Here is a 12,704-nt window from a genome sequence, read left to right as displayed (position 1 = left end):
CCAAATGGGCTCAAATGTGATGATTTACTTCATTAAACAATAGATTAGTCCTTTTTTATTATTATTATTATTTCACAAATATACAAAAATAATTACAAAAATACGGTTATATAAAATTTTAAATATTTTAACAATTTTTATAATTTTATTTATAGAAAATATAGTCTTTTAGTGTATTGTTATATTGTAATCTTGTTCATGTATTGTTGATTTTTTGTTATTTGTTTGTTGTTATTTTAATGTTGTTTAGAAGTTATTTTTTTTGTTACTTATATATAATTTTATTGTTTTTTTACGTCGACAGTTTTATATTAAGATACATATTTCGAGCAATAATATTTTTATGAATTGAGTAATATTGCGAACGTCTTAAAGAGAGTGACTTACTTCGTGACTCAACCTAGATTTTCATTAAGTAACTTTGTTCCTTTCTATTTTCTAGAGCAATTTTTCCTTCAATTTTCAGATGTTACGTTTCTGCCATGACTACCGATGGAAGAGAGAGGAGTCACACAAAGACTCACTTGAACATCACATGCGCCTCGCTGCCGTCCGACTGAGCCAAGTTGGTTGGTTAGTAAAAACTAAAATAAAAGCAGTTTTATGTATTCTTTTCCCATAGAAAAAAATTATAAACAGTTTTATATTATGATACGTATTTCGAGCAATGATATTTTTGAAAATTGGGTAGTACTGCAAACGTCTTGTAACGTCCCCGCTTCAAGCCTCCATTGGGCCCTTACACCCACGGAATGAATGGCTCTTATACACGAGTACGTCACTCTGGCTGCTTCCTGGATCGATGACTGACCCTACAGACCAACACGAGTGTTTCCAGCGTGCTTAGTCCTCACTCGCACGCTTCTTGAGAAAACTTCCCAGGAGGTCACCCATCCTGAAATTGCTCCCAGGTCAAGCACGCTTAACTGTGGAGTTCTTTCGTGATGGGCTACCGAAAAACAAGATGCACCTTGTTGACATAGGTAGTAACAATCAATCCATTTAAGCCCTCTTCAACTGTGTAGTCCCATACCTACACAGTCTCAGAATCATCCCACTCGACCTTCCCTGTGCGGTGTGAGATTGCACAGCCTTACCCGCATTTCCCCTTACGGATCACGGGACTGCGAGCATCCACGATCACCCCCCCACGGGGTCCAGACGTCCTCGTCGACCACACTTCCGGCCGGGTCGAGGCTCGATACCATTTGTAACGTCCCCGCTTCAAGCCTCCATTGGGCCCTTACACCCACGGAATGAATGGCTCTTATACACGAGTACGTCACTCTGGCTGCTTCCTGGATCGATGACTGACCCTACAGACCAACACGAGTGTTTCCAGCGTGCTTTGTCCTCACTCGCACGCTTCTTGAGAAAACTTCCCAGGAGGTCACCCATCCTGAAATTGCTCCCAGGTCAAGCACGCTTAACTGTGGAGTTCTTTCGTGATGGGCTACCGAAAAACAAGATGCACCTTGTTGACATAGGTAGTACCAATCAATCCATTTAAGCCCTCTTCAACTGTGTAGTCCCATACCTACACAGTCTCAGAATCATCCCACTTGACCTTCCCCAGGCGGTGTGAGATTGCACAGCTTACCCAGTATTTCCCCTTACGGATCACGGGACTACTGACTGTCACACGTCTTAAAGAGACCAACTTACTTCATGACTCATCCCAAATTTTCATTAAGTAATTTCGTAATCCCCTTTAATTTAATTTCTAGAGTAACTTTAATTTAAATTTTAAGACTTTACGTTTCTGCCATGACTATCATTGGAAGAGAGAAGAGTCACACAAAGGATCACTTGAACAATACATGCGTCTAGTATTCTTTTTCCTCATAAAAAAAAAATATAAATAATTTTATATTACGATATGTATTCCAAGCAGTAGTTTTTTTTTTTTTTGGAATTGGGTAGTGTTGCGAATGTCTTAAAGAAAGCGACTTACTTTGTGACTCAACCCAGATTTTTATTAAGTAATTCATTCCTTTTTATTGGAGTACCCACTTTTATGAAAGATGGAAGAGTCACACACACAAATGCTTACTTGAACACCACATGCGCGTCGCTGCTATCCGACGGAGCCAAGTTGGTTGGTTAGTAAAAATTGAGATAAAAACACTTTTATGTATTCTTTTCCCAAAGAAAAAAAGTTTTATATTACGATATGTATTATAAGCAATAACATTTTTTGAGATAAGGTAGTGTCGCAAACGTCTTAAAGAAAGTGACTTACTTCGTGACTCAACACAAATTTTCATTTAGTAATTTTGTTCCTTTTTATTGGGGTACTCGCTTTTATGGAAGAGGGAGGAGTCACACAAAGACTCACTTGAGCACCACATGCGCGTCGCTGCCATTCGACTTAGCCAAGTTGGTTAGTTAGTAAAAACTGAGATAAAAGCAGTTTTATGTTTTTGCCATGACTACGAGAGACGAGTCACACAAAGACTCACTTGAACACCACTTGCTCGTAGCTGCTGTCCGACTGAGCTGAGTTAGTTGATTAGTAAAATTGAGATCAAAACAGTTTTATGTATTTTTTTTCCATTGAAAAAAAAAATTATAAATAATTTTATATTACGATATGTAATTTGAGTAATAGTATTTTTTGGAATTAGGTAGTGTCGCGAACGTTTAAAGAGAATGAATTATTTCATGACTCAACTTTGATTTCATTAAGTATAATTGGATTTTTTTCTTAACAAAATAATTGTTTAAACTTTATTTTTAATATGATAAATTATTAAAAATTTTCCAAACGAAATCTCATAACTATAATATAAGTTTATGATAAAAAAAAAATAAAACATAATTATTTAGGTGTCTAAAATCACTACCGTAAAAGTAATTACATTAAAATTTTCTTATAAACATTTTCAAAAAAAAATGAGATATATGAACAAATTATGTCTTCTTCGTTTCTTTTTCTTTCAATAAATAAAATTAAGGGTTTTTTTTTTATTTTTACATTTTTAAATATTTTGTTTTTTTTGTATTTTTACAGAATTTTATATAAAAATTTCTATTGCAATTAGCGTTGTAACTTAAATCGCAATAAAAAATCGTATAAAAATTTTTATTGTAACTAACTTTGTAATTACTTTAGAAATTCAAAGCATAAATTTAAAAAAAAAATACAAAAAAAACAGGAGTAATTCCCTTAAAATTAAATTGGTTAGCATTAAAAAAAAAAACAAATAAATAAAGAAAAAGTGGAGAGGAATAATAATTGAGAGGTGCCTTCTAGTTCTAAATTGTCGCAGTGAAGAAGGACAAAAAAAGGTGTTGGAGTGTGTGGATATGCTGGAAACACCGGAACATGACACGTCATAATAAGAGGGTCCCACGTTAGCATATGTCCAGCTAGGCAGTCCTCGTTGGCATTTGTCTATTCTAGTATGTGGGTGGGGCCCTTCAACTACTTACAATTTTTCGGAAGCACGAGACCCATGAATCACCATTTAATTACGTACCATATCCTATAATCTAATCTAATTAATTCCACTTATGATATTAACAGAATTCGTATTTTTATTAATTAAATATCGCGTTTGATATAACATCACCTATAAAAAGTATTGTAGATACTACTGGTATTAACAGAATGTTCAATATTTATCTCTCTTATATTTTTACAAGGAATTCATAATTTTTGGGATACTGATTTTTCTTCCCACCATACCAAGAGTGTTGTTATAGCTATAATTATTATAAATACGTACTAAAACTCTCTTAATTAAGTTTATTGGTGGGTCTTTTGTTATGATCCATAGTTACATATACACGTGACAAACATGATAAACCAAATATTGTTCTCTAAATCACATATTCAACATTGTGTGGTTAATTACTAGTAGGGATTTTATTAGAAATAAATAAATATATTATAGCAATATTATTTGCTTAAAAAGAGATAAGAAGTGAGCAATTAATTATTTTAGCAGTGGCTTCGATTTCGATCGATCTAATTAGTTTGTGAACGTGGCCATTAATTAATATATAGAAGAGATTGTTTTTAGTGTTATTCCATTAATTAAAACCATGTTCTCTCATGAAATCTTTGTCACCATATGATAAAATGTCCCCTTCTTCATCTAACCAACACAATTAATTAATTGTTCTCAATATATATAATAATACGTATTAATTTACATTAATAATAATAACTTACATTAAGTACTATATATATATATATACTTTGTTGCATCTCTTAACAAACAAAAATAAAGAAGGTATGAATGAGGAGGATAAGGCATTTCGTACCATCAAAAAGACCCAAGAATCATTATGATATGGCTTATTAATAACAATTATGGGACACGATTTTGTTATGTGATGTAGTCGTTAGATGAGAGAGTTATTTAATCTGGGGTTAATCTAAGGGTAATTAGAGTTAAAAAAAATAGTAATGTACCCCAAGACCTATCTAATGTACCACAGAACACATTCCGTGAAAATACATTACGGGACAAAATCGTGTCCCTAACAATTATAAACCCATATATATATATATTAGTTTTGTACTTGTAGCCTAGCCCTCATTTTATTTTTCTAAATTTATATAATATAATATATTGACTAAAAAATATAATAATTTATTCCTAGCTTATTGTTATTTCTATGTCTAGTACTTATAACATTTAATTGTCCATACTACTCTACCTAACACTCTACTCGTTTTATTTTTATTTTTTTTTCTTTGAAACTAGATTTTTTCCGTGTAGTACTACACATATATATATATAACTAGTGTGTAACGTTAAAGAAACCTATGATTGAAAAAGAGTGTCATGCAACTTAAACATATACTATTGTATAATATATCATATATCTAAATTAGCTACATTATGAACAATTATTGTTGATTATACATTTAATTTTACTCAAATGATACTACCATAAATTCTCAAGAACTAATTTAGGGATGTTCTGATACCACATCTTAGAATACTGTAAACTCTGAATATAGCCCTAATTAATTTAAGAGAATCAAATAATAAGATTAAAGATTAGCGGAAGCTTACCGGAGTCCATAGAATCGACCTTTAAATGATCTTTATTGGTATGATCTTTTAATTTGCATCAAAACCTTTCTCTGTAAACTTTTGCTCTTGGTGATGGGGATACAAGAGTGAAAAGATACGATGCAAATGGGGACCATTACCCGTTATATTACCAACAGACAAACCTGTTGGCAATATTTTTGACTATTTCTATTTGGCCCCTCATCATTATAGAAATTGTCTAATTGGTATCCACATATTATAATCATGACAATCATGCCCTTAAGTCATAAACTTTATTCCAAAATAGACTACATAAATTTGACTTATTTATTTGATGACCCAACACACATTTTATATATACAATTGTGACCCCAATTATTTCTAACAAATGAAACTCTAAAATGAGGTCTTTCAATTTAGTTTAGGCTCCCAAAAAGTGTGCGCTTTAGGCTCACGTCTAGCTTCTTATGCCTAAGGCCAACCCTGTACTTAGATGTAATATTATTATTAATACAATTTAATATGAGGTTTTATTATTATTTTAATTTAATAAAAATTATAAAAAACTGTTAATACAATTATAAAACCTCACCTCGCCTTAGTCCCATAACAATACTAATCATATCATTATATTGTAATTAATTAATATAAAATTAACTCTAATATATATTTTAATTTAATAATTATAATAAAATATAAATAAGTATTAATTAATTGTAAAACCTCACATCGTAGTATAATCACTAATACATAAATAATGCTCATATTATATATTTTACATTTTTTTGGTCATGTATGTAAATTGTCGGCATCAATATATCGTTTTTCTATTATAGCTTTGTTTATTATTTTATGCCCCATAGGGACAAAGGCTACAACATTATGGTCCTACCTTGGGACCCTAATTTTATCTAATAATGCTCTTAAGTACTTGATTCCGATAAAAGATTAAATGTCCTTTTCAATTTAAACTTTTACCTAAAATATTGTTATATATTTTACCTAATTAATTAATTATACTTATGGTCCTTTTCCAAAAAAAATATAATAATAATAAAACTTATGGTCGATATTAATTTGAAATATCCATTTTAATAATTAGCAACAAATTAAGATGACGATTAATTGGAATTTATAATATATATGACTAGCTACTTATAATTAATTTCATAATATATATTAAATGTAAGATTATATATATTTTGGTTATGAAATAAAAATGTATGGTTAATCTTCACTTCTTCGTACTTGAAATAATTGGCAAAGATAAGAAAGAAAGTTGAAAGACTAGCTATAGGAACTTATCCATAATTTTTAATAATGATCATAATGAAAAATGAATATTGATCAATAAGTGAAATTATTAGAATTACATGGCCCCATATAAAATTTTAAGTGTAATCACATGCCTGCACCCAATGAAAAAAAAGGATATTCATAAGGCTCTCGTGAAAAATTTCAATGCCTATATAATCTCACTAGATACGTATACATACACCATCATCGTTCATAATGGAAAAAAAAAATTGAGAAAACCAATATATTAGAGATATTTTAAAAGGTTGTAAGTAATTATTGGAGAATCATATATCTATAAGAAATATAATGTTTGTTCACATGATCAACATAATTTGATATTTACGTACTGATTACACTTAATAATATTATGTTTCTTTATTAATTAATCTGTCAATCTTTTATTATAACAATAGTAAAAGTAACTAATAATACCAACTTAATTATAAGTTATAACCACTTTCCCAAACAAAAAATCTCGTTTTCTAAAAGCATATCCATAAAAGTATAGTAATATTTTCAAAGTCAAACGTGAAGACTGAAGATGGAGTGGTAAAAACTATAAAGGGTTAATTAAAGGCTCTCCATTCTAAACAAGAATCTATAATTATCACACTAAAAATAATGTTTTATTTTTTAATAATAATTAATAATATGATTACTTAAACTACAAGCTAAAAGAAGATGAAAAAGAAATATGCGAATATATGCGATGGTGGATAATTAGAAAAGTATATATAGGTACACAAGTGCTTTCGTAAATAGTTGAATTGTTTGACTTTTATAAACATATTCAACAAATTTTCTTGCCGAAAGTAACAAAACCCTAGGCCTCGTTTTTTTTTTTTTTCATGTATAAACAAATTTTTAGGGGTTTAGGAGGATTTATATAATTATGTATATATATATTATTTCAAGTATTTATTCATGTCATGTGGTCCTTCATTGACAGCCTAATAAGAAATGTAAAATATTAAAAGTAATAATATTTTTAATAAGAGTTGTTCCCACGTAGCTAGCTACCTTATTTAATTTTTTTTATGTAAGAGTTTTGAGCATATACATTTCTTATTTGTGAGAGAGAAAGAGCATGAGAAAAGGTGGGCATTATAAATAAATATAAATATATGTATATATATTTGGAATATATATCATCGTATTCAATATCGTATAGTACTATAATTATATATTCACATACATAAATAGACTTAATTAAAACATATATTTTTTATTTTTTGTATATATATACATTTAAATTTAAGACATAGTTGCCTAGTCCAACTGCTTTCACGTGCATGCAAATGGAAAATGTCTTATAATTTTATGATAATTCAATTTTTTTTAGCCAAAAATTTAGTGTAAACTACACTCAAGGACAATGCATGAATGTAATTACACATTATATATATGATTATACTATCCTCAAATTAAATTAATTAATTAATCAAATCAAATATTAATATCTCCGTATATAATTCATACTTCATAGATAGATCTAGTCACGCGTTTAAATAATTAAACACAGTTAATTATATAAAATATGGGATTAATTAGAATATTCTAACAAAATAAAAGTCTACATTTAAAGTTCTGATATTGACATGCATGAAAAATAAAAATCATCCAATATTATTAGAGATCCCGGAGTTAATGGATCTGTGACATATGTCATATATAATATAAATGAATATATATTAATATGTATATATAAGGGTACATACTATTTTAGACCATTGCAAAAGTTATTAATTGGACCCTCTATTTTTTTAAATGATAAAATAATCTCTGTATTTTTTAAAATTGTACAAATAGAACCCTGAACTGATTTTTGTCAAAATAAAACTTAATAATAATCTAATTTAGAGATGTTATGATAAAATTGGTTATATATTTTTTTTTTTTTGCATCTGTTCGTATTAAAAATTATCTTAAAGTTGGTTATATATTAAAAAATAAAATTATTGAAAATTAAGCTAAATGTCTTATTTTTACTCTTTTGAAAAATATAAGATTTATTTTGTCATTTAACAAAACAGAAAATACAATTGGTAACTTTTACAAAATACAAAGTTTAAAATAATATTTAGATTATATAATATATAATTACTACATGTATTATTTTCAATATCATACTATTATTAATATAATTAAATATCGATTCTAATATAATTTAAGTTTATAAATTTTAAAAAATATTATTAATTAATAGAGGGTGAAAGGCACCATAGCCAATTGCATTGCTATATATATATATGCAATTATGTATAATTATGTATATGTATATGTGTATTTATTAATTACATATGTGGTGTTGTATTGGATGAGTGACTGATTATTGACCAAGTTTCTCCCACGCGTTCATGCCAGCTGTCTGGCCATGGATTCCGTGATTGCATACATGATGGACTATGGGACCTACCATGGTCCTACTCTACTCTTTACCATTTTTATCTTTATTATTACCTTTTTTAGTTTTCTTTTAAGAATATATGTTCCCTAAAAATGTAAACTATTTTTTAATATCAAAATTAAATTTAAACAAGCTATCAATATGAATATCCCAATTTTGCAAGGAATTATTATTGAAAGAAAAGGAAAACACTGATTTTTTTTTTTTCAGTTTCTGATTGGGTATTGGCATCTTTATTATATTTAACTTGATAAAAAATAATCCTCACAAAAAATAACATTATAAATAATAATGTATTCTTTTGAGTGAATTTTTAATTACGCTTCAAAAAGTGTAAACAGTAGATTTTTTTTTATTTTAAGACATGAATTAATATTAATATATATTTTTTTAAATATATAAGAAATAAAATCTAGTGACCATCACTGTATTATGTGTACACGTGTCAACTCAATAATAACATGTCGACAAAATAGAAAAAAGGAAACTCTGAATAATAATTAAAATATTCAGATTTTTGTCTTTTGTTGGCATTTAATTCAATGTGTTCAAATCAATTCTCTCAAATTAAAAATTTAACCTTTTTTTTTTATTTTTATATTTCATAATTAGGTGGCTTAATTTGGAAACATTAAACTCACACGGTAAAAATCTAAATAAATATTTAAATAATTTATAAGTAAATATGTATATATATATAGAGAGAGAGAGAGAGTGAGAAAGAGAGAGAGAGAGAGTGGTGGGTGGGTGGAAGAGGGAGAGGCGTGTGTGGTTTATGAGTTTTGTGTAGTTAATATTCACATTCATAGACTTTACTGAGAATAGAAGAAGAACCAGAGATTAAACAAGGCACTACAAAGGAAACCCCAAAACTCAAAAACCACAATGAAACAGAGCATCTTCATTCTCATTCTCTGTTTCGCCATTTTTGGTTGCACTTAAATTTCAACCAGTTAAGAAGGGTTTCCTTTCTTTTTCGGTTTTGTTTTTGTTTTTTGTATTTGGGATTTTGATCCGGTGATCAAATATGGCCAAGACTGGTGTTTTCGATTCTGATCCGACGGTTATGACCAAACCCACCTCGGAATTGAAAAAAGAGCTTCAGAGATTGGTGAAAGCCATCGTTGAAGATGACGATTACAGTACTGAAACCATCAATCAAGCTAAGAATACTCTTATTGCTATAAGAGATTTCAAGCTTAGAAAGCGATCCCACTCTTTGAAGAGTCCAGATACAATTTCGTGTCCACATGAGTTTCGATGCCCACTCTCTAAGGAGTTGATGAGAGATCCCGTTGTTGTTGCCTCCGGTCAGGTTAGTGCCAATTTTCCTTCTCCGTTCAGTGTTTGGTTTCTGAGAAAGTGAGAAGAGAGGAAATTCAAGTTCTAGTTGGTAAATTTTTTCTGGGTTTTGTTGGATTCCACCATTAACGCAGTTAAAATTATTCAAGTCTTTTTCTTTTTGTTTTGTCTTAATTTTCCTACCCTTTCTTCCTAATCAAACGGAGGGTTAAAATTTTCTTTCCTGTTCTTATTTTTTTATATTCATTAAAAAAAATTGATAAAATTTAATTATCGAAATATTAAATTGACTGCTCTAACTTTCGGCAGCTCAACATAGCTTTTTTTATTATTTTATTTTATTTTTTAAAAAAATAATGTTTTTGTATACGTTATCCTCTGTTCTTGGTCCAAGTTTTGTATGGAAATTTTCTACTAAGATAAAATATCGAAATATATGTATATATATATATATATTCATTTTAAAAACTACTTGGATTTTTAAAAAGGGGATGACAGAAATTTTCGCTTATTATTTGTTTTGTTTACAATTTTTTGGAATTTCAATTCTGGGTCGTGATAGGTTTTACAGTACTGGCCAAAGTTTTGTACTGTTGTTAAAATGGGCACTTGAAGCAGTAATTTTTCAATTGGGTCAGGAATCTGAAGCTTTTCATTTCCCTATATATCGACATGCATGTAATTGTCATAATTTTCATGAGCTCTAGTCTGAACCACACAAGTCCTGATGATTAATGTGATTGAGTTGTCTTTAGTTAATACTCAGAACCAAAAATGAAAATAACAACTTTGAGAAAAGAACTGCATTGATACTTTAAAGCCCATATTATACAATCTGTTCTGATTTTCATTTTTTGTTTTGTTTTCTTTGGCTAGACTTATGATAGACCCTTTATCCAGAAATGGCTTAAGGCAGGGAGCAGGACATGTCCTCTTACTCAACAAGTCCTTTCACACACAATTCTCACCCCTAATCACTTGATTCGGGAAATGATATCACAGTGGTGTAAGTGTACAGGTATTGAATTGTCTGACCCTGATCTCTATTTAAATGAAGATGGTATCACAGCAGCCGATCGAGACCATTTTCTTTCATTGCTGGGGAAGATGTCTTTATCATTACCCGATCAGAAAGTGGCAGCAAAGGAGCTCAGAATGTTGACTAAAAGGATGCCTTCCTTTCGGGCACTATTTGGAGAGTCCTTAGATTCCATTCCTCAATTGCTTCGTCCACTCTCGGAAGGCAAGTCTCAGACTGGTGTTCATCCTGAGGTTCAAGAAGATGTGATCACAACGCTATTGAATCTTTCTATCCATGACAACAATAAGAAGCTTGTTGCGGAAACACCTATGGTAATTCCTGTTCTGATGGACGCGCTCAAATCAGGAACCATCGAGACAAGGAGCAATGCAGCTGCAGCCCTCTTTACTTTGTCTGCTATTGATTCTAATAAAGCGCTCATAGGTAAATCTGGGGCCTTAAAGCCACTCGTTGATCTCCTCGAAGAAGGGAATCCTTTAGCTATGAAAGATGTTGCCTCTGCGATTTTCAATCTGTGTATCATCCACGAGAACAGGACAAGAGTGGTGCGTGATGGCGTGGTTGGGGTAATTCTTGAGAAGATAACGAATCGAACACATGTAGATGAGTTGTTGACACTGCTTGCAATGTTTGCAACACATCAAAAGGCTGTGGAAGAAATGGGAGAGATTGGAGCTGTTCCTTGCTTGCTTAGCATAATCAGAGAAAACGCTTGCGACCGTACCAAAGAGAATTCAATCGCGATTCTCCACGCTATCTGTTACAACGATCGAACCAAGTGGAAGGAAATGAGGGAAGAAGAGAAAATGTATGGAACATTATCTAAGCTTGCCCAGACTGGCACATCCAGAGCCAAGAGGAAAGCTAGTGGAATTCTTGAGAGAATAAACAGAGCTGTTAATTTGACACACACTGCATGATTTGGATATTTTGGTACCATCACAGACTCCACACTGTGACTTGTAAATTCTCCCATCTTTGTTTTAAGCAACATTGTCCTATTATGCAACTTTTTCCCCTCTCAGATTTCCAATGGTCTTTCTCAACAACCATCACTCTGTAAATTCCTTGTTTCTTGTGAGTGTTTAAATTTCAGCTTAGTCCATGTGAATAAAATACAATACAAGCTTTGCTCTTTATTTTTCATTCTCTCTAATCTTAATATAATCTTTAAACAAAGATATTAAGGGGGAGACAAAAGTATTAGGTAAGAGATTTCATCCAATCCCAATACTTCTAATTATAATAATAAATTAATAAATCTCCAATGATGATTATCTAGCACTAAACAATTCCTTAAGCAGAAAGAATCAGTCTTATTCAAAGTATATAATATATGTCACAAGAAACCAAGTTGCTCCTTTTGCTTACTTTTGACCTATTATATTGGAATAGTGGCATACATATAATTTAAAGTGAAAGCCACTTTGGTTATAGAAGATTCCAAAATGAATGAACCAACGGTTCCAAATAACGAAAGAGAAAAAACACAACGAGAAGAATATGGCCATTTTCAATGGCGTTAGTGTGAAAATAAATATAGGTTTGTGGTCCAAAATTTAAAGATGCCTCTCCTTGTGAAAAAACATAACTTGAAGCAAGGAAATACGTACGTATAATAACATATATATATACGTAC

At 30.5% G+C, this 12,704-nt stretch overlaps 1 protein-coding gene across 1 annotated transcript; it reads left to right on the top strand.

The window, feature by feature from the left end:
• Positions 1 to 9,409: 9,409 nt before the first annotated feature.
• LOC115712916 (U-box domain-containing protein 9) lies at positions 9,410 to 12,204 on the top strand. The gene is made up of 2 exons (XM_030641335.2): positions 9,410 to 10,036; positions 10,900 to 12,204. The coding sequence occupies exons 1-2, from the start codon at positions 9,749 to 9,751 to the stop codon at positions 11,983 to 11,985; spliced, it is 1,374 nt and encodes a 457-aa protein (XP_030497195.2). The 5' UTR covers positions 9,410 to 9,748; the 3' UTR covers positions 11,986 to 12,204.
• The last annotated feature ends 500 nt before the right edge of the window (positions 12,205 to 12,704 follow it).

The sequence above is a fragment of the Cannabis sativa genome, chromosome 4 (genome assembly GCF_029168945.1).
Source record: "Cannabis sativa cultivar Pink pepper isolate KNU-18-1 chromosome 4, ASM2916894v1, whole genome shotgun sequence".
Lineage (NCBI taxonomy): Eukaryota > Viridiplantae > Streptophyta > Magnoliopsida > Rosales > Cannabaceae > Cannabis > Cannabis sativa.
This window is presented reverse-complemented; position numbering and strand designations above follow the sequence as displayed.